Source organism: Gigantopelta aegis, chromosome 4 (assembly GCF_016097555.1).
Source record: "Gigantopelta aegis isolate Gae_Host chromosome 4, Gae_host_genome, whole genome shotgun sequence".
NCBI classification, from domain to species: Eukaryota; Metazoa; Mollusca; class Gastropoda; order Neomphalida; family Peltospiridae; genus Gigantopelta; species Gigantopelta aegis.
In genome coordinates this window covers 44,505,237-44,529,461 of record NC_054702.1, presented here as the reverse complement: position 1 = coordinate 44,529,461, position 24,225 = coordinate 44,505,237, and the positions used below count along the sequence as shown (strand labels likewise).

General features: G+C 40.6%; 1 protein-coding gene across 1 annotated transcript in view; it reads left to right on the top strand.

Annotated features, from left to right (window-relative positions):
• Positions 1-699: 699 nt before the first annotated feature.
• Positions 700-24,225, top strand: part of LOC121370597 (cysteine-rich motor neuron 1 protein-like) — a 106,113-nt gene continuing 82,587 nt past the window's right edge. Inside the window, exon 1 of the mRNA XM_041495926.1 lies at positions 700-1,479. Coding sequence (XP_041351860.1) covers positions 1,170-1,479 — 310 coding nt within the window. The 5' untranslated portion in view covers positions 700-1,169. The remainder of the gene's footprint in view (positions 1,480-24,225) is intronic.

Below are 24,225 nucleotides of genomic sequence, written 5' to 3'. Positions count from 1 at the left end.
AACTTCAATCTGTTTTTAGAAACTGTTTTCCAGCAAATCTGGTTACCTCGAACCAGGAAATTTTTTTTTTTTAAAATTAATGTTAAAACTAAATTATTTGAAGTGGTAAAGAATGTATCCTATTTATATCACAGTAATCAGATGTATCATATATCACTAGTCAACGAGAATACACGATGCACGTTGCATTTAGTATTACCGTGATAAAATAATATAAAATTGCACTGAGAAATAAAACAAATCTGTCTCTACAAATACATCACGCCGGAATAAAAATAAACTGTCCATAAAAATGCGTTTGCTGTAAATTTACCACTTAAAAAATAAATTGACAGTGAATACATAATAATATTGTTTTTCACTACATTATTTTATTGTGAAAGCTAGAAGCGAAAGAGGAGATAGTTTCGTTAAAAAAAAAAAAAAATCTATCACCCGCTTAAAGCACACAACTACTACAGTACTGTTCAGTTCGGCCTGTGGCTAGTCTCGACAACAAACGCCGAGTGATGGGCCAAGTATAGGCCTACTGTCGTCTGCACACTGTCGCACCTGTTCCCGACTCACCTAACTTTCCGTCTGTCACTCTCTGCAGCGCGCGCTTCACGTATGCATAACTTGCGGGTCACAGCGGCGAGGTAAAGTCCCTTGGATTGGTTGATCTCATAATACGGGAAATAACAAGCGACTGAGGCAGGCCAATAACACACAAGTAACTGGCAGTCAGAAGCTCGACAGAAAAACGTCTCAATTCAGTGTTTTTATCAACAGCAAATTGCCGGACCTGTCTTGAGAGCTCTGCGCGAGAAACAGAGCCAGTTCACCTGAGAGAACCCGGCTCACATGGAAGGTTTTTACTGACACCGGAAATGTAACGCGTTTATTCGTATAGGAGTTAACCGCACAGGAGAGGTAACAGAACTAGCAGAGGGCGACCCAAGTTTTTATCTGTCCGAGAGATTCGCACACGAAAGGTAGCCACAAGTACGGGGAAGGAAAAGGGTGGTGTGTGTGTAGTGTGTATGTGTGACGGCTCGGACCGGGGATTGGGGGATGTCCTGTGAGATCCGTGTCGCCTGTTGCTGGAGTCTGCGAGACGGTTCCCACTGCACCCACCTCTACAACAAGAGAAAGAGAAAGTGAAGCAACTTCGATGAAGGACTGACGGCATGCCAGCTACCGTCTCGGGGGCGGTTCCACTTGGCACTCTCTGTGTGATGGTGACGGTCCTGGTCCTGCCCTCCGCCCTGGCCATCAACTGTGGGGTGTGCGATCCCGACCAGTGCCTCACCCCCAGGGAGTGCCGAAGAGGGAGCACGATCGACCTGTGTGGCTGCTGCTCGGTGTGTGCTAAAGAAGTGAACCAGAGCTGTGGGGGCAAGTACGGCCTCCTCGGCAAATGTGGGGAGGGGCTTCAGTGCTTCATCTCCCCACCTATAGGGCGGCCCATTTCGGGACAAGAGGAAGGAGTATGTAAAGGTAAGAGTTTTTTTCACTGTCTCATTATACAAATGTTTTAGGGGCCGTATCTAGTCTAAAACTGTTGGTCGCAAGGGACAAGACTTCCGATCGTTTCAGCATTCAGTATATTCAGGCTTTGGGTAAGGGTTAGGGTTAGTGATAGTATTAGCATGCTGCAACGTTCGGAAGTCTTTCCGGTGCGAGGGCAAAAAAAAAAGATTCGGGGAGGAATAATATAGGGTTATCTTCACTAGACAAAAAAGTTTTTTTTTCTCACATTTTTTGAGGACTGCTCCGTGCCCCCACACAGGGCCGTAGCTAGGGGGGGGGGGAGTCCCCCCCCTCGAAAAAAATCCGGAAAGCATTAAAGAAACTTAAAAGAAAATTCTCTTCTTAACTGTTTAAGGAGTTTTAGACTATTAAATACTCAGTTGCCCTCCCAAACAAAACATCCTAACTACGGCCCTGCCACACCAGTGTAGGCAGACCCTGTGGAGTTTCTTTTACTGTTATTGTTTTGTATTATTTACCCAATTAGTGCATCCATAGGAATTTTATTTCTAATATCTGTAGACATTCGGCAGTCTATAAAAGATCAGATCGTCTTGACCATCGAGTCATGTACTAAATGGCGGTGTTTAGTAATGCACTCGACTCGACTGGCTGGGAATTCCCGGGATCGTATTAATACGTTTTTCTTACAGGCGATTGCGTTCTCCGGTTTCCTTCAGGTGTGTCTCATCGCACTGCTGTCCGTGGTGTTAAAATGAATGAATGAGTCGATGATATCTGAACGTGGCCATTGATAAGGGGAGGGTGCCTTCCTGTCTCCATACAAGGTGGAGTGATGGAAAACATACTTTATTGTTCAAATGCACTTACAGTAGCTAGGATGCTGGTTTATTGAATGATGGGTGGGTGGATGGATGGATAAAGTATACCGTAAAACGGATATTGAATATTGACTGTTTGATAACGATATCAGCTTGTTGATGTCCACTTATGTCAACTTACCCCATTGAGGTAATTTCTTCATAATCCTGTATCTGATAGGTGTATCATGCTCTATAGCTGGGCTACCAGGACATGTTGATAGTTAGAACTACACATGTTCATGTTGACATCCAGTCGCTCACACATATACCTGCGAGGTGGTGCCAGACGAAATGGAAATATCCGATTTGTGTTCTACATACCGGTCAGTGAAAACGAAGAAAATATTCAGTCAGTCAAATACAGAGCAAGGGTTAATCATTGAGGGTAGTTCTCGAGAAAGAAATCGCCTTAGTGACTTAACGTCTCTTCGTCGAATCAATGAATTCACTCTGGGCGAGAGTCGGTACAGAGATACGAACCCATGGGCCATTACCCACCAGCCTTAAGACCAGTGGTGAATCACTTCGCCCCTGAAGCCGGTGGAGATTACCTATTTATGTTCTCTTTGTTTATTTACAAAACGAATACGGAAATGGCACACTGTGTTTACCTGACGTCGCTGTTTGAACTGGTTTTGGCGGGTCGTGATGTTAAAGTGGCCGTCTTAGCACAGGTCCATGTACACTTGGCATGCAGGGGCCGGTACTAGACACAGCCGTATAATACGGACACCTGATTCAGGGGTCGCTACTAGTCACAACCTTGTAGTGAGGACACCTGATCCAGGGTCCGATACTAGACACAACCTTGTAGTGAGGACACCTGATCCAGGGGCCGCTACTAGACACAACCTTGTAGTGCGGACACCTGATCCAGGGTCCGATACTAGACACAACCTTGTAGCGAGGACACCTGATCCAGGGGCCCGTACTAGACACAACCTTGTAATGCGGACACCTGATCCAGGGCCGATACTAGACACAACCTTGTAGTGCGGACACCTGATCCAGGGTCCGATACTAGACACAACCTTGTAGTGCGGACACCTGATCCAGGGCCGATACTAGACACAACCTTGTAATGCGGACACCTGATCCAGGGGCCGATATTAGACACAACCTTGTAATGCGGACACCTGATCCCTAACAACACTCTCGGTAGCCCTTGTCCCAGTGGAGCTAGGTTAAACACGACTCCTCAGTGACAGGCTGAATAATAGATGTGATGGAAGTCGGTCGCGTCGGGTTGTCGGCAGTGAGAGCAGATTGTTTTGTCGTCTGGCCGGGCTGTGAAGTTGCCCCATTTGAAGCGCTAAAAAATCCCCACTGTCATCTTTAATCAGGTCAGATACTGAAGTGTGGCGTGTTCGTGTTTATCGCACAAAGTTCTCAAAGCTGAACTTGCAGCGCATTCCAATATATAAATGGTTATAGCAGCCAGTCTATCTCTGCATCCCATGCCAGCTCACGTAGATACACCGTTGGTTGTAGAAAGACCCCCAAACCAATAGTCTGTTAGCATCTGCTAGAGTCTGCCTACCCATGACTCTTTCTACCCGAGTTTGCCAATCTACCGTGTCTACCAGTGCTAAGCCAAGCCTCCCAACGGTATTTATTTTTTCTTACATACCCATTGGTGAGAACACCATGCGTTCTTTTTGGTAACACATAGTTGTTTACACTCCTTGTTTAAAAACGTATCAACCTATCCATGTCTGCATACCCGCCATAATAATGGTTGTTAATCTAGTTTATCTTCAGTTTCCAAGTAGTTTGTCTATTTAACTTTCTGGTCTTAAATATCTTTCCATAAAGACAATCAAATATAAAATAGATATGACCAATTTTACTGCAAGCAAGCACACAACATTAGGAGCAGCGTGCACAAAATAACAACAAAACATGATTTATGTAATTGAATGACCTTTTTGTTCTAATTTTTCGTACTACGTGAGCCATTATTGTGTGTAGTCATTAGCAGGATAATCCGATTTTTAATGAGTTTGGTTTTGCGTGTTAAGTTGAGAGAATATAAAAGTTTGTTTTCTTTAACGACACCACCGGAGCTCATTGATTAATTAATCATCAGCTATTAATTAGATGTCAAACATTTGGTAATTCTGACTCGTAGTCATCAGAGGAAACCCGCTATATTTTTTCCTAATGCAGTAAAGAGATCTTTTATATGCACTTTCCCACAGACAGGAAAACACATATCACGGCCGTTGTCCGGTTGTGTTGCACTGGTTGGAATGAAAGTTGAGAGAATATATGCACAGGAATGAGATCCCGCAAGTGTGTAGCCCCGTGTGTTGTTCCTGCTCCTATCTGCAGCGTCCATAAATGTGTCAGGTGGATATTTTAATGTGATATTAATCATGCCAGGATAATCTCGAATTCCACGTCTCGAAGCTTATGTTCTGTTTCATTCATGATGCGACACGAGTAAACATATTAAGATTTCAGTTGATCAACAACGGAGAGATAGTGTTTCGGCCCACCGTGCAGTGTTCGTGGGTGTATACTACTGTATACCATGACACACAGGTAGACCTCTTCGCGGGTCTCTATATCCACGTGCATACCAGTGATTCTCCAACTACCTGAATAAGTGTAAGAGCCCAGAGTTGGCATCTCGAGCACAATCTGACCTATCCAGACCCATTCGGCATTAGTACAGGCTTAATGCGCAATAGCACGGTTGTTTGGGAACGGCTGCGGCAGGTGCGAAAAGCAATAGGTCGCGTGTATAACATGTGGACTCGATAGAGAGCAGGGAAGACCGCGAGGAAGGGTGATATAAACAAAAACAAACGGTATGCGGGAAGCGAGACTTTAAGAAATAATAAAAAACTGATACTCGATGCTAATTTGCCCAGCGTATCAAGGATATAGGAAAACCCGTTAGACTTGTTAAACTGTCCTGTTCTCTATTTGTTAATGGTGAAGTTGTGAATAGTTTGTTATTTAAAAACAAAAACAAAATGTAAATGCATGCTAGAAATGGTGCTTAGAGTTATACAATAGTATATTAAACAATTTGAAGAAAAAAATGTATTGTTTAACGACAACACAAAAACACATTGATTTATTTATCATCGGCTATTGGATATCGAACATTTGGTAATTTTGACATAATAGTCTTAGAGAGGAAACCCGCCACATTTTTCCATTGGTAGCAAGGAATATTTTATATGCACCATCCCACAGACAGGATATCACATATCACGGCCTTTTATATACTGGAACGAGATATAGCCCAATGGGCCCACCGACGGGGATCGATCCCAGACCAATCGTGCATCAAGCGAGCACTTTACCACTGCGCTACGTCCTGCCCCAATTTGAAACAAAAACAGAGAATCTGAATTACATCCTGTGAGCTACCATTATACACAGATCGTTAACTGGTTTACAATATACATTAAAAAAAACCCCGCAACATATGCTTATAAGTTAATTAATTAATTTGTTGGTTTGTTCTGTTTCTGTTAACGAGTTGACCCGCACATGACATTTTGCTAACCACGGTCACTGGTCAAAACAAACACAAACGAGCGTCTAGGGGTCGGCCGAAGATGTACTCCGCGTGTTGTGGTCTGTTCGTACTTTGTCAACTGTCACCTGTGCTTGTCCAGATGTGAAAGAACTCGTGAGTGTCGCCCTTATGCCATGTGACGGTAGTGACCCGTGCACGTTCCGTGTAGCCGTGTCTCGTGGTTTGGGCCGTCCACACTTGGCGCCAATCCACAACAGAACATAGCAGTGTCACACATTTTAAGAATCTAGGGCCCATATTTTCGGAGCTATCTCAGCGCTATGAAATCTACAGCACACGTCATTGACGTCGTACCCTATCCTATGATGGTTTTACAATTTCGTAGCGCTAGGATAGCTTCGAAAACATATGGCCCAGGCCTGCGTTCAGCCAGACCGAACGGCAAAACGTCCGCTAGACTGGTTTATGCGCATCACGGTAATAGTCTTTAGAGATGAAACCCGCTACACTTTTCCATTAGTAGCAATGGATTTTTAATATGCATCGCCGCACAGACAGGACAGCAGATACCACGGCCTTTGATATACCAGACGTGGTGCACTGACTGGAACGAGAAATAGCCCAATGGGCCCACCGACGGGGATCGACCCCAGACCGATCGCGAATCAAGCGAGCGCTCTACCACTGGGCCACGTCCCGCCCCCGGATCACATGAATACAGGCGGCTCACTATATTATAAAATCATTAACACAAACATATCCAGTCGTAATAAGCTCGTGTATAATCGCTAGCGACAGTGGTCATCACCTTCATACAACATGCATGTCATTAGTCTGTCGACGTGTACGTTGTAACACACAACACAAACCCAGTGGAGTGTGCCCCGCGTGTGGGAGTAGAAATGGAGAAGAATAATGTAGTTTCATGTGACCTCGACTACTGAGCATAGGCAAAGGATAGCATAGAATGGCATGCGATGTTGGATTTTTTATTTTTTATTATTATTTTTTTTTTAATGTGGAATTCTCTTTTCTAAATGGTAGAAATGGAGAAAAATCATGCAGTTTTAAGTGACCTAGACTTGAGTATAGCCAAAGGATATACAGTGGCATGCTGTTGTTGTTTTTTGGGTTTTTTTTTTTTTTTTTTTTTCTAAATGTGGAATTCTCTTATCTAAATGGTTAAATAATTTTAAAGTTTATTTTAGATTACAGCTTTGAAGAATACTCGGGTCAAAGTAATTGTGCTGATAATGGGTTAGGGAGGCAGTGAGCGAACGTCGCCCCAGGCGCTATCTATAAATACGGTTCTCTAACCAGCGATCATCTGTAGGTTTTTGTCATTACAGTTTTATGCCATTATCTCGTCACTGCCACGTGTTACTCATGCATATTCATACATGATGTTCACCGAGTCCTTGTTATTAAAGACATTGGTCGGCAAGTGTAGTTGGGTAAAACAAAAAAGGGAGTGGAGACGAAATAATTCCACCCAGTATCCGACTATTTTTTGTTTTATTACACGATTTTGTTATATTTATCATATTATGTATTATAAACCATAATATTTGTAAGCCAGGGTGTGTATAATTGTTTAATAATACGTCTATAGATTAAAGAAGCAAACACCGTATGTAATATCGGTGGTGCAATGAGGATTCATGAAGTGCATTTGATATCTTTTCATAGCAATTACGCACGCACGTATTCATGCAAGTACATACATACATACATAAACATGCACATACATGCACATACATGCACACATGCATGAAGCAGAGGCTAATCTAGATGGCCCTGACCCCTGCCCCACCCCCTATATCCGCCTTTGATTTATGCATGTGTGCGTGTACTTGCATGCGACAGTTATACTTTTATTATAAATTAATTTTCTTTTTTTTACGATCCCCCTCCAAACCTCTCCTCCCCCCCCCCCCCCCCCCCCCCCCCACACACCAAAAAAAGGTTATGCACTAGCCTCATTTCATTTCGGTCGACAGCTAGGATAGCGATATGTGTAAACCCATCTAGATTTATAATGTATGTTTTGTCATTAATGGATTTCACGTAATGGCGTCTGCTCCTTCAGTTTAGGACGTATTTAATGTTATACGCACTGAACCTCGGGCTGTTAGGAAACAGTGTTTACATCTAAGTTTACCTCTTGCCGACATGTCGGTGTTTCGTGTACACGATAGTAATAATAAGTTCTAGAAAAACAAACCCTTGTGTTCACGCGTGGATGAAATCTGTGCATATTGCCGAATAATATTACTTTAACGGAATAAATTTATTCATGAATTTTTTTTATTGAATATTATAATGCAGTAAGCCAGGATCGTAACTAGACGAGACATGGACCATTTTTAAAAATACAAAACGTATCCTTTTTAAAAAATAAACAAAACTTATCCTTTTTAAAAATATAAAACTTACTCTTAAAGGCATACTGTCACGGATTTAAGGACCTTATTTCTCTAAAAATGGACAATAAATTAAAATTACATTAATTGTTGGAAACCAAATCTAGCTATCGCCTCACCTTAACTGAACCATGATGGAGTGAAATCCATATCAACCCTCTTGGTAATTTTAGTTTTTAAATTATGGATCATTGCCATAATTCAATTATTTTTACAAAATGTCATTAATAAATGGAGTATGGTGGTTACGAAGATGGTTGAATAAAGTACATTTAGGGACAAATCAAATTATTTTAGTTCAGGTAATACTTTGTTAGACCATTAAATAGGTCAGTGGTCTGTGGCAATATGCCTTTAAGCTGTAGAAAAGCTTACTGTAGTGTTATTGTAATCAGATTCGTTTTAATTGTCTCCTAGTTATTTAAGGCTAGGTACAGTCCAGCTCTGCTGAAAATCTACTTCGTGTACTTTCGAAAATAATTAACAACTTTTCTTTCTAGTGTTTTTAACGAAATAACTCTATTGATCAATAATTCATTTTTTTTCCTCGTAAAGAATCATTTGATGTATCACTGTACTGATGAGCAAAAGAGATAAATAAACCCTATCACGATTGGAGTTACAAGGACTGGGATGTGGAAATGAATAGCAAAATAAGTTAACAGATTTGAGGAGCAGTCAGGTGGGAAACAAAAAAAAAGAAGAGATAAATTAAAAAAAACCCACTGATTTGACGGGAAATTTTATCGCTGTATATAATCGCTAACGCATGTGGCCCCTTTAAGACATGTCGTTGTTATTGCCGGCATACACGCGTTCTTCATTTTATCACGATTATTTATTACCGTTTGTGAATGATCGCACGAAACGACTTAATCCCGTATTCTGTCTCGTCTTTGTTTGACGTTTCGTGAAATCTAAAATAGAGTGGAGCGACTCCTTAACTGGTTTCCCAATCATGTGTGGGTATGACAATTGGGGTTTGTTGTCACCACCACTATTCCTCGTTTATGGCGCTGGCCTGACAGTCTGTCTGTATTTTATTGGTTTCATCAAAGGTGGCACGAACTGGTGTGTCCTTTTCATAGAGTACTCTCATTTTCATTTTGTTTATATCTTACGTTTTCACTGATGTTTACTCAAACGTAAAGACTGTTTGCTTTTTGTACAACAATAGCTGTATAATATGCACGCTCTAATATAGGTGGTGATGCAGATTAAATTTAGCTGCAGTAAATGACCCGGTTTATACCTGATATATTAATTTGTATTTGCGTGGGTGGTTGTCTGTGGGTGGTGGGGTTAAAGCATTCAATTCCAAGGCCATTCCTAATCCAAAATAACTAGGGGAGGGTGGCAGTTTAAATCGTATATCCACTACATTCGGCCCTAGAGGGGGTGGGCAGTTTTAAAACTTGATGTATTGTACTATAGTGTTCTCTAACTAGACAATAAGACACTTTTTTTCGCATCATGTATCCACTACATTCGGCCCTAAAGGTGGTGGGCGGTTTTAAAAATTGATGTATTGTACTATAGTGTTCACTAACTAGACAATACGACTTTTTTCACATCATGTATCAACTACATTCGGCCCTAAAGGTGGTGGGCAGTTTTAAAACTTGATGTATTGTACTATAGTGTTCACTAACTAGACAATACGACTTTTTTCACATCATGTATCAACTACATTCGGCCCTAAAGGTGGTGGGCAGTTTTAAAACTTGATGTATTGTACTATAGTGTTCACTAACTAGACAATACGACTTTTTTCACATCATGTATCAACTACATTCGGCCCTAAAGGTGGTGGGCAGTTTTAAAACTTGATGTATTGTACTATAGTGACTTTTTTCACATCATGTATCAACTACATTCGGCCCTAAAGGTGGTGGGCAGTTTAAAAAAGTGTTCACTAACTAGACAATAAGACACTTTTTATATCTTGTATCCACAACAATCGGCCCTAAAGGTGGTGGGCGGTTTTAAAACTTGATGTATTGTACTATAGTCTTCTCAATGTATACAACAAGACACTTTTTATATCTTGTATCCACAACAATCGGCCCTAAAGGTGGTGGGCGGTTTTAAAAATTGATGTATTGTACTATAGTGTTCACTAACTAGACAATACGACTTTTTTTGCATCATGTATCCACTACATTCGGCCCTAAAGGTGGTGGGCGGTTTTAAAAATTGATGTATTGTACTATAGTGTTCACTAACTAGACAATACGACTTTTTTCACATCATGTATCAACTACATTCGGCCCTAAAGGTGGTGGGCAGTTTTAAAACTTGATGTATTGTACTATAGTGTTCTCTAACTAGACAATAAGACACTTTTTCACATCATGTATCCACTACATTCGGCCCTAAAGGTGGTGGGCGGTTTTAAAACTTGATGTATTGTACTATAGTGTTCTCTAACTAGACAATAAGACACTATCCATTACATTCGGCCCAAGACGTGCATTAATTAGCAGTAAGTGCGTTGTGCTATTACCGTAACCTTTCCACTGACAAAGATCGAAGCGGAGAAGTGACCACCCCGGAGCGTGTCACAGGTGTTATAAATCGGATACCATCGGTGCCAGGTGGCTAGCTGTTTAAGTGTCCACCTTCTTATCCACTGGTCTTTCCCCTAGAGCGAAATAATTAACGCCATCTACCTACCAGATTAACTGTCTGGTTTACTACGTTGATAATACGTGAACTCTGGGCGCCTTTCCATTAAAAAGATGCACTGTCAAACGTTTGAAAGCTTCATAGAAAATGGAATGTATTCAAGTATTATTGCTTTAAACGTGCTTGGTTCTCTTACCACACTGGTATTTGATGCTAAAGGCAGGTTTTTTTTTTTTCTCTTACTCGAAATAGCTAATTCTTCATATCTAGTCGTGTGAAATTGATTTCAGGGGATATACATGTAATTATCCATCTACAAATCGGAGACGGGACGTAGCCAAGTGGTAAAGCGCTTGCTTGATGCGTGGTCTTACTGGGATCGATCTCCGTCGGTGGACCTATTGATCCATTTCTTGTTCCAGCCAATACACCACTACTGACAAATCAAAGGCCGTGGTATGTGCTATCCTGTCTGTGGGATGGTGCATATAAAAGATCCCTTGCTGCTAATGGAAAAATATAGCGGGTTTCCTCTCTAAGACTATATGTAAAAATTACCAAATGTTTGACATTCAATAGCCGATGAATCATAAATCAATGTGCTCTAGTGGTGTCGTTAAACAAAATAAACTTTAACTTTTTGATTTTTGAGGGTATAATTATTCATTTACAAATCATTCGAGACTCCAGTACAAAATGTTCAAATCTTTTCTAGATTCGAGCGGATGTTCATGATGATGATCATTTGAAAGGTTCTCAATCGGAAAACATGTTTTTATCTGTACGCACTCTAATTGGGATCTTTTTTTTCTGCATTAAGGTATTTGTGCCAGCGCCTGGGGAAACATGCACAAATATATCACCTGCCAATAGTACATTATGAAGGTATGCAGTGAGTAGTGAGGGCAAATATTAATTAATATGTTAGTAACGAAAGATTACTATATGCGTCTCAACAGAACCAACAAGCGAAGATGTATATTTGAGGGGGAAAAAAAGGATTCTTTAGACGCTTGCATGTGGACTCATCCGATGTGTAGATAGTCAGTGGAATTCCATTCCTTTCACAGAAGAATGTTCACGCAATATAAGCCAAGAGAAAGGTGTATTTTGATAGCAGTTTCGCAAACGTTTTATGATTCATTGATACAATGTCATTGGAAATTTTCTTTGTGAAATGACGAGTTTCATTTTTCAAGATGACACCAATTAAGGAACGCAAGCACAATAGAGTGAAACACCGCGGTGAAAGAAAACACAGTCTTGACAAGGTGGCAAATTTTGCAGGTGTCACAATGCTAGCACTCGGCTTTTATTTAATAATATTCGCTGAAGCAATTCAATGCATTACGGTATCTGTTCTTATCAGATATTTCGAGTGCATTTCGCATTCTTTTGTAATCCTTTTCTTTAGTGCCCAGAACAGTCTAAGAAGTGCGATAATACAACGACATAATGTAGGTGAAGTAACGCCGATATTTCACAGCTAGTTTTATCAAAAGCAGTGACATGTGCTGACCTGTCTGTGGGGGGAAATGGAGATAACAGCTCTCTTTGTTTCTAATGTAAGGGTAGCCTGTAAATGGCAACGGTAGTGATTAGTAACCGCTGATACAATAAGCTACGTTTCAAACTACTATTTAGTTTAATTTAGAATTTAATACTGAGGGATATGTCTAACATACGGCGTTTAAAGTTTGTTTTATTTAACGACACGACTGGAGAACATTGATTAATTAATTGCATATCAAACATTTGGTAAATCTGACATGTAGTCATCAAAGGAAACACGCTACATTTTTCCTAATGCAGCAAGGGATCTTTTATATGCACTTTCCCACAGACAGGAAAGCACATACCACGGCCTTTGTCCAGTTGTGGTGCACTGGTTGGAACGAGAAAAAACCCCAGTCAGCTGAATGAATCCACCACGGTGGTTCGATCCTGCGACGCAAGCACCTCAAGCGAGCACTCAACCGACTGATGTAAATCCTGCCCCAATATACCACGTATGCAACACTCGATCTAAACAGTAGGAAAGGAAATCCACTGTCACCACTACTCGTACTGAACAGCAGCGAGGTATCTTTTATATTCTGACTTTATTTTCCAATCACCTCCAAAAACAAGGCAGCACACACCACGGTCTTTCATGTGCCAGTCATAATGGCACTGGTTTCGGCATTCATATGTGAACAATTATCTCTTGGTATCTGTCCAAAATGATTGTAATCATTACAGTAACACTGGCATAGGAAGAGGAGGGAGCAAGGGGGTATGTGCTCCCTTCTTGATTCAGTAGCAGCTGTGTGCCCCCCCCCCCCCCCCACTTACACTTTTGGGGACCTTCCTACGCCCCTGACTAATGTGATAGGGAAATTCGAGGTTTAGTGCTTACCGAGGAACTAAAGAAGAAGGAAGAAGGACATGTTTTATTTAACGACACACTCAACACATTTTATTTACGGTTATATGGCGTCAGACATATGGTTAAGAACCACACAGATATTGAGAGAGGAAACCCGCTGTCGCCACTTTATGGGCTACTCTTTTCGATTATTAGCAAGGGCTCTTTAATATGCGCCATCCAACAAACAGGGTAGTACACACCACGGCCTTTGATATACCAGTCGTGGTGCACTGGCTGAAACGAGAAATAGCCCAATGGGCCCACCAACGGGGATCGATCTCAGACCGACCGCGCATCGAGCGAGCGCTGTGCCACTGGGCTACGTCCTAACCATCGAGGAACTAAAAAGTGCAGCCGTTTCACCTAGCTTCGTGACCTTCTGAGAGCATCATCAGTTTGTCCTACAAACAGAGTCGCCACGGAGTCAGTGTTTTCCGACCTTGCGACTCGCGTAAATGTCAGGAGTTCCCCACGGAAGTGGAGATGGTGTTCGGCGTAAATCTCGTGTTTAGAGTCACCCACAACAACCCGACGATGATCACTGGCAGCCATAATAGATGTATTTGTAACATTTCGGGACAGTCAAGTGGTCAAGTGATTTAGGCCTTGTCCTCCGCATAATGGTGCTTAAATACCCGTGTTCGATTCTTCATTGGAAACAGTCTAAATACAGGTGTTTAATAGGGGAGAGGGGAACTATGTTAATATTTTTACACATTTTAATGAGCTATGGTTATGAAAGAGGTGTGACTAAATAGTACAAAAGGAATGCAATGCATGGAGCTGTTCTATTCATTTTATTTTTAAATGTAGGGGAGACCATGTCCATGGGGTGGATTGCTTGTTAATATATTACTCGAAAGCTACCAAGAAGAGGTGTATAGTTACTCAGGCCTCTAAAAATTGCGAGAACGATGGTTTCGTTCGCGCGTTGCTCGCACGAATCTAATTTTGCATAACCTATTTTTTTCTCTCGCGAAATATAGATCACTATTTACTTGGATATAACGGGTTATGCAAAAATGAAATGGGTTACGTGGATTTATTTCTGCGTAACCGATAAATGGGTCACGCAGATTTTCAATTTTCAGAGGCCTGTTACTGATGGTCCGCCACATTGTTAATCATCCGGCTGTTTAAGGTTGCACCCACTTGGTCTAGACCAGCTATAGCGGTGCGAGTTATTTTAATGCATTATTACTCAGCAATGAGTTTTTCCTTTGCATTTTAAAACAGAATTATGATGGACATAAAGTGATTTTTATTATAGTCGCACAGTCGTAACACAGAGTAAAACCGAGGATGAACGTAATTAATCTAGGAAAAGGTCGAGTCATCTCTTACCGTCTTATTCCGGACTAGACTTAGTTCCTAGAATGCTTTCCATATCACATCATATGCGTTATTTCAGCTGTGTGGATCGATCGATCGATCCCCGTTGGTGGGCCCGTTGGTGGGCCCGTTGGTGGGCCCGTTGGGTTATTTCTCGTTCCAGCCAATGCACCACGACTGGTATATATCAAAGGCCATGGTATGCGTTTTTCTGTCATTGCTATTAATGAAAAAATTTAGCGGGTTTCATCTCTAAGACTATATGTAAACATTACCAAATGTTTGACATCCAATAGCCGATGATTAATAAATCAATGTGCTCTAGTGGTGTCGATAAACAACACAAACTTTAACTTTCAGATGTGGCGTAGAATCATAATCATAATGAATGTCAGATATAAATTGTAAACTGATGGCGAGTGCGTTCTTTATTGTGATTGGTTAATTACATTCTTTTTCCGGTCAAAAATGACATTTGCGGGATAAAATAGACAATAAGACCCGCAAATCTAAAAATTCCATATGGTTATCTCCTAAATATTACCTGCTACAGCCAATTATATATTTAGTGGTGTTATTTTCTTATACAAGTTTGTGCTAGTTACTAATACTATATACTAGTATTTCACTTTTCCACACAAACACCTCTGATTGGCCATGTACTGAGTGTTGTTATTGTAAACAACCTTTTATTTTCATATCATATCGGCGTCTCTAGTTTCAGCTATGTTTCGGTCCTTTCAAACACTGAAATGTTACTGTGACAGTTGTGTTGGGTTCATTACCAAATGTCTGACATCCAATAGCTGATGATTACTTAATGAATGTGCTCTATTGTTGTCGTTAAACAAAATAAACTTCTTCTTGTCTTAGGTCCAGTAAATTTGCAGTATTTTAATGTAATGTTTGTTTGTTTGGGATTTTTGCTTCGGAATGGGTTTGATTAGTGAGTTAAGTCAGTAATAAGCAGGTATTTCAATGTATGTTTGTCATAAATACCCGTCACGGCAAGTAAATTGAACATTTCCAGGTGCTCTACGATCGACGATTGAAATCCATTTTAATCCCCCGTTCCCGTCACGAGAAAGCACGATTGTGTTCTCCCGTCTCCTAATTGTTGGGTTTTCTCAAACAGACGAAGCTTTCTTTGGGCAAGAGGACAAATCTCTTACACCTGAATTGCACCGACATGCACAATACAGATTACTGGGTGTACGTAAAAGCATGTCAACCATGCAAGCCATAAAGATCGACGGGCTAAATGCGTCGTCGGTGTGGCGCGTATCTGAGACCAGGAACCCGATCTGTTGACATACACGCAGTTAGATCATCGGTGTTTGTACATGGAAATCACGTTTCCGCCTTCACTTTCCAGACTGTCCCTTCACTTCGATTGTTTCGCGAGCCTGTGCACATTCCGCAGCACACAAGAAGACATGTCTATGACAAAAAATCTCCTTTTTCTGAAACGACGAGGAATTTGTTTGCATATTTTATTTTATTTTCAGTTTGGATACTTTGGATACTTTTTATATTGATATTGATCATCACTTTAGTTTTTTATTTACCATAGTAGCCGATGTGTATTTTCTATCTATTCTATTCTATTCTATTTTTTTTCGTTGGATACCCAAAATGTAGTATAGGATTTGTTGCATGCATTTTTCCATAATGAGGACTTCACTTAATATAATATATCACTTAATATAACAGACCTGGGGCACTAGTTGACTAGAAAACCAACGGGTTCCTCAACAGAAATCAATCTTACGAGTCATTGCGTACTAAGTGAGGCTCTACTATTGATCTATATATAACATATCGTACTTATGAATCTGCATATTCAAGCTCCAAGTCAAAACAATGACTCTCATTTTGACAGTCGTGAAAACTTGTATGCGTGCGTTTGACACTCGTTTAAACTACTACAACTGTACCACAGTTATTTCTCACTCGTTTCGTGGTATAAAAAAACAACCTGAAGAATAATTACAGCGGATAGTTGCTGGGCTTCATTCCAGGACATCAGTCTTGCAGTTACGACATGAATTGTGTGACACGCGGTGTTCAGTGACAAATGGCCGACGATCACGGTTATAAGTGTGGAGTGTCACCAGACGTGACTGACTGCCCCTGTCCCGGGTGATTAACACGAGACGCAGCAGACTGGTCTCCAACCGCGCTGACAAGTGCGTTACAATCTATTATGAATTACCCAACGTTATCAGTCTGAGAGGACTTTCACAACTGCAGATGCTGAATAGTTAGAGGTCAAGGTCGAAGCAGTGTGAGCTCCGTCGGTCGTAACGGTTTGGGTACAAAATCTTTTAAATACGACTAATGGTCAATCACACTGTCCCTTGACACCAAAGTCTGCATGTCCAATTCCCAAGAAATGAGAAAGAAAGTAAATAGCTATTACGACATAAGCTACTCTTTTCAATGGGTTATGTCTTTTGACATGTACCTCTTCTCAACACTAACCATTGATGACAATAACCCAAGTGGTCTACTCACAAAATTGTAGTACATGCACTTAGTTTTACAAGTACCCCATACTTGTATCCAGTACAAGATTACTTGACAGAGCAGTACTGGATGAAATGAAATAATTACATACATTTATTACCCAGATATGACCTGTCTTAACTCCAGGACTGAACTACACATCCACCAACATAAGCGTACGAGACAGAGGGCAGGGGAGGGGGGAGGTTGCAAAAATGATAGAGATATTCAGGCAAAAATGTGCTAATCTTACCATATATTTCCATCATTCTACCCACAAAATTAGTTATAAGCCATGCTATTATGAATAAATGTTGTTATCCAGATTCGTTTTTTTTTTTTAATTCGGGCGTAAATCAGCCTCCTCCTTCCCCCCCCCCCCCCCCCTCCTTTACAAAAATGGGAGTCCACCAAATATGAACGCTGAGGTTGGAATAACGGCGACCTGATGGGGCTAGCCGGGTGACAGATGTTGAGGATGTCGTCTGTAGTGTTCATCACATTTATGTTTGCCGTTCTTAACGTTATTCGTTGGTCGACACTTCTCCTTCCTCCGCTACTGGCACTGCATTCCAGTGTTTGCGTGTCGCATGTCAAATCCACGTGTCTGGCACTGGACGAAGTGCTTAATGACTGCACCATACACAGTGGGCTGCGGGACGACTCTAAAATATGGCGTGTCTGCGCCGCAGACGACATTTGGTGACAGTGTTCACTTCAGCAGACGACAACGTCAGAATCGCGTGATTATCACAAAGTGTGGTAAGTATGTCGCGGAATGTGTGACACAAATGTCAAATAGAATGCGTAGGTAAACTTTTTTTTAATTTTCGAAGTCGATACATATTCATAACTAAGGTCGTCGGATCCAGGAATAGTTAAAAGTTTGGTTCTATTTAACGACACCACTACAGCACATTGATTTTGTAATCATCGGCTATTGAATGTCAAACATTTGGGAATTCTGACCCGCTACATTTTTCCATTAATAGCAAGACATCTTTTATATGCACCATCCCATAGACTGGATATACCAGTCGTGGTGCACTGGCTGGAACGAAAGATCCAGAAATGGGAGCTGAAGAGAGATCGTCCTTCTTATACACACTAGCAATATAAAAACCGATCAGATTATGTCACAATACAAGAGCGTGTACCAGAATGCAAGATCATCTACAATTCAGTTTTGAGTGTGTGCACGCCGTACGTTATCAATGTTATTTATATTCATACCCCCCCCCCCCCCCCCACCACCACCACCACCACCACCACCACCAATTAAACCATCTCTCCAAAGGAGTCTCCGCCTCATATTCAAAACTGTATCCAACTAGTATCTCAACCAAAGTCTAAACAGAGCTTAAACTAAAGTTTCTAAACTGTCGTCTTCACTTTTGGCGTGAAAGGGAGTGTTATAATTATGAAGACACGACTTCTCTTTTTACTAGTACATGTATAATCTATTTTCTTTTTACAAGTATTATCTATTTCCTGTACAAGTGAACCTGCTCTAATGGGTACCATGTATGCCCCCAAAAGATCACTACATACATCTTCCGTCCGATTATGCACTTATTTCTGTATAAAGGCCATCAATCTATAAGTCAGGTGTTGGTAGGAACGTAGACTTTAAAAAAAAAAAAAAATCTGTTTTAAAAAAATTGATAATCCAAGTTTTAATACAAAGATTCAGCTATAGTAATTATCGGTATTACATTAAATAAACCATACAACACTTTTCCCAGTATATTGTTCAGTATTTTTCAGTAATATTACAAGTAGCCATCATGAATATGTCCATTTAAAATACATGTTGCATAATATATTGGTACATGATTTGTATGCAGAAAAGCAAGTTTGATACGTTTTTAAACAACGAGTTGTAAAATAAATGGTATCTAACTGACACGAATGTATTATTCTATTTCTTGCATATCCTCAAAAACCAGGTTTTAAGCAAATTTTAACATCTTTTTCGACTAAAAGTTATTTACAGCCCTTGTACTTGTAGTTAACTCACGCGTCACAGATAAATGATTGCCAGGTTAACTATATGTCACAGTGTAATCAATTTCGACCGTGCAGTTTTTTCATTGGATGTATGGCATTGGTGACCTGGTCATCGCCTAGGAGCAGCCAGTCGTATGTCTTGAACTTGCTCATAGCGAATGATGTATAAGAACGTAGGTTCAACTCTACTTTCTATCCAAAACTGAAAACTACATCTACTGTATATATACTGTATAGTACAAATAGCACTTTATTGTTTAACAATATACTTTTCTTTCGATTCTAGCTGATATCGGGCAAATATTTACGTGCCTTGCAGTGAAATATAAATATATAGAAAAGTAAGGCAGTCGTTTCATCGAACGTGTTGAACCGGCATGCTGCCAATTAGTGTCACAACCCTCCAATAACAGCCCTGCCGTCGCCGCCGCAACCAAACACTTGGATACGCATCGAATGAAGGCCATTGTTTGGATGGATCCCCAAATGACAAGATATGCCGGCCAGTTGCCTCTTGTGAAGAGCAGTGAATGTTTGGGAGAACATGTTATTACAGTAAATGAAAGCCAAAAATTGACATGTTGAACCATTTAGAGTGGGCAGTGAAATTAATCTTTATTACGCGGCATATTACAGTGTTACTTGTATGCTATTTTGTAAATTGGTCAGTACAACTGAATTGATTTATTTCATTCATAGAAGTTGATCACTATAATCAGTTATGGGGTTTTGGAGGTCTTTTGGTTCTTTTTTTTTTTTCTTTTTTTTTTCTTTTAGTGGGCGGGTAAGACTAAGTGGCAATTCATTTAGTTCGACACACAGACTATTTCTGATTTCGACGATCTTTCAGTGCCAGATGGATGACTTGTTTTATAGATGTAATCCTATAGTCCGTCCCACAGGAATGCCTTTTTTCACACTATGCAATTTACTGCCAGGTATTTATTTCTTAGCCGAATATTTTCTAACTTGCACACAGAAATAGTAATTTTTTGTATTATTTCCAAAACAATTTTACTTTTCTTCTACATGAAACCAAACAGAAATTATTTACAAAAAAACTACAACATTTTTGTAGGAGGATGGGCCGGACTAGAGACAAAATACTTTTCTTACAATTTACCTGTTGATCCGTTTCATTTGAATGTCAACTTTAAAATTTGCTAGCAATCCAGGAAAGGTAGCTGTGTGTAATTACACTACAGTGCACTGTATAATCAGTAATTTTAAACTAAGGTAATTTCTCTAGAGAATCCGAGAAGAAACCCATTAATATCACGTGTGATACTTTACCGATTGTCAGCAAACAGGATACTGCATACCACGGCGTTTGGTTATATGCTGGTCGTGGAGCATTTATATGTGAGGTGTCGACCCTAAGTCGACCTCAGTCGAGAAGATCTCGAATTATTCACTGCTGCTTATCCCGATCATAATAGCAAACAGGATACTGCATACCACGGCGTTTGGTTATATGCTGGTCGTGGGGCATTGATATGTGAGGTGTCGACCCTAAGTCGACCTACGTCGAGAAGATCTCGAATTATTCACTGCTGCTTATCCCGATCATAATAGCAAACAGGATACTGCATACCACGGCGTTTGGTTATATGCTGGTTGTGGAGCATTAATATATGAGGTGTCGACCCTAAGTCGAGAAGCTCTCGAATTATTCACTGCTACTCGTCTTGATCATAATCTACGATCCTGTATTCTAGTACATTCTGGACCCGACCTTTAAATCTTCCAAAACGACGCTGAAATGGCAACCAGGCTTAAGGTCGGGTCTACTACACTCCAGTTCTTCTGTGACTAAATATTTTTGTCCTAAAATATTTACCGCCCGATGTCAACCACGTAAGGGGTCGAGGCATTGTCTTGGAATTCCATCTTAGCTTACAGCTGGTCACCATTCGCCGGTTCTAAAGAAACCATTTATGTTCATTCTGTATATTCTTGCTGAGCGAGACGAAAAAGTGTGTATGGGAGAAGTATGCCTGTTCTTCGCTCTTGCGAACAGTTCTTCGGTGTTAGGCATTCCGCGAATTCTGGCCATTTCAGCGTCTATTGTGAGGCCGCGGAAATCATACGGCTAAACAGGTTAAATAGGCTGTGCACCTGGTGATTACATTCTTCAGGTAGTTAGGCGATCGTTGATGGGGCCTAACTCACCTGAGGTGTCTGATCATCAGGCAGCACGCCTCATTTGACGGGGCTCCCTATCTTAACACGGAACCGCTGCTACATCCCCCGACCTTTACTCGAGCAGTTACCGCACATACAGCTGGTGGCAGCATCTACACTGTTTAACACCAGCAGGCTGGAATGACAATACGGTTTTCTACTTTAAAAAAAAAAAAAGTATTAATACATGATAATAATGATCTATGTAATCATATTTTGTGTCAACGTCCTTACACTAACATATGGACCAACCTTTCCGATCCTAACCTCCTTGGGTTTAAGTTTATCAAGGGTTATCAGCTCTATGTATTTTATACAAACAAATATTTAGGCCAGCTCATCAAAAACTAACGCCTATATAATGGTAAAATTGTTTTGAGCATTTAATATAATAGGAATCTCTGTGTGTGTGTGTGTGTGTGTGTGTGTGTGTGTGTGTGTGTGTGTGTGGCGCATCTAAAAGGATATTTTCCTATTTTCTTTTCGGAATAAAAGTCAAAATATTCTAAATTGTCCACATAAATAACTTCCTCCTTCCCCGAATCAGGCCCCTCTGATCATATCTGAGACCGGATTCGTGGTAGGCGTGTTCGAAACCCCCGTGATACATGGCCACGTTAAACCAGTTAGCTACCTACCTACCTGTAATCAAGGTTAAAGAATCTCAGTTGCAGAGCTTGTCTGTTAGCTTCTTAAAGTGCGATAGAAAACTTGCTTTCGCTACAGCGTATATACACCTACATTTTTAGCTGCGGTGGATCTTTAATCATCGTATATATGGACTTTCTAGTAGATAAGATGACATATGATTGCCACAACCTTCTGATAAAATAGGCGTTGAAAAACATATGTAGATTACGTCTCCCAACGAGTTTACTAATACATGTTTCTGTGTTGGAGCCAGTGCTGGCATACGAACCGCGTATCTACCACTCCTAAACACGACGACCTGACCACTACGCCATCGTATCTCTGACACGTTATTTGAGGGCGGGACGTAGCCCAATGGTAAAGCGTTCGCTTGATGCGCGGTCGGTCTGGGATCGATCCCCGTCGGTGGGCCCATTGGGCTTTTTCTCGCTCCAGCCAATGCACCACGACTGGTATATCAAAGGCCGTGGTATGTGTTATCCTCTCTATGGCATGGTGCATATAAAAGATATCTGGCTGCTAATCGAAAAGAGTAGCCCACGAAGTGGCGACAGCGGGTTTCCTCTCTCAATATCTGTGTGGTCCTTAACCATATGTCCGACGCCATATAACCGTAAATAAAATGTGATGAGTGCATCGTTAAATAAAGAAACAAAAATTTCCACGTTATTGATGTTTTCACTGATGCTAAATACGCCAGACGTTCTAAAGAAACCTCATACGAATTTTTATTTGAACAAAAACCATGCCTTAAATAATATGCCTTTGTGCTAAAGTAGTTGTTTATTTTGTTTCAAGGAACTCCATACAACTGGAATGACATTAATGTGTCCACTTTCCGTTTAAGATTTCCGATCGACGAACAATTTATAACGTTAAGCTTAAAAATGAAGTTAAATAACAAGACCACATTTTACCGGCGTCATATTTATTTTTATATCCTGAGTGAATTAATTTGCATTGTCGCGAACTTGTGCGAATAATAAATGGAAACTGTTTCACGACGGACATAAATATTTAAGGAAATGGTAGCGAGTTTAACGTCCTTGTTTTCACGGTCGTACATAGCGAGGGAGCGGGGGACATTTTCCCCCATGAAAGTACAATAAAGTGCCATTCTTGGTTTAAAAGTACCTTTTTGGCTAACATGATAACACACTATTTATTATATAACATTTAGTGAAATATATGAAAATATCAGTGAAATAAAAGTATTATCAGTCACTCAGTGAAATAACACATTTTAGAGTGAAATTTTCACTATTTTTCTCTAAAATGTCCTATCGTCACTGTAGAAAGTGTTATCTTCACTGTAAGAAAGCCGAAACTATTTTGCTGCTGGCATTTTAAAAATAAAGGTAAATTGCCAAACGTTATATAATAAATAGAAAATTCCATGGTTTTTTTTTTTTTGTCAAGTATGATTTATATCTCATGTCGTGAGATATGATTGCAAACTTCACTCCATGAGATATAAATCATATCTGACAAAAAACCATGAAATCTCCTCTATTTATTGTGTCCTGGGTGTGTGGGGTTTTTTTCACTGGCTCACCTCTACTAGAGTCTAGTTATTTTAACCTAGCTACTGTCCTGGTTTATTACCCAAGAATTGGTTTATAACTCACGTCGCGCAGTGAAATTATTTTGAAGAATAAACACCGACAACGCACATGTTCCAATCCAGTGATGTCCGATAATAGTTGGTGATGTGTTGAGAAGGTGTAATGTTCTATTATCATGCCCTAGTTGGACGTATCGCTATGATACGTCACCAAATATTTTTAATCGTATGGGTAATAAAATATAATAACCCCCGGGAGGGCTAAATACATGGGCCATATTTTAAACGTCCTTTGTACAATACCAGACACAAGATTTGCTGTAGTTTTGTTTTCAGTTGTAATAAGCACAGTGTGTGACGCCACGCTTCTCCGAATTTACAACACTGACGCGATATTAAACCAGTTTTCGGCGACATTCTTGGCGTTTCATGAACGTCTTCGGGGCAAAATACCTACCAGTAGGGGAGTATTGCTAATACTGAACGTGGGTCGAGCGGTAAAGCGCTCGTCTGATGCGTGGTCGGTCTAGGGTCGATCCCCGGTGGGCCCATTGGACTATTTCATGTTCCAGCCAGTGCACCACGACTGGTATATCAAAGACCGTGGTATGTGCTATCCTGTATGTCGGATGGTGCATTTAAAAGATATTTTGATACTAATGGAAAAATGTAGCGGGTTT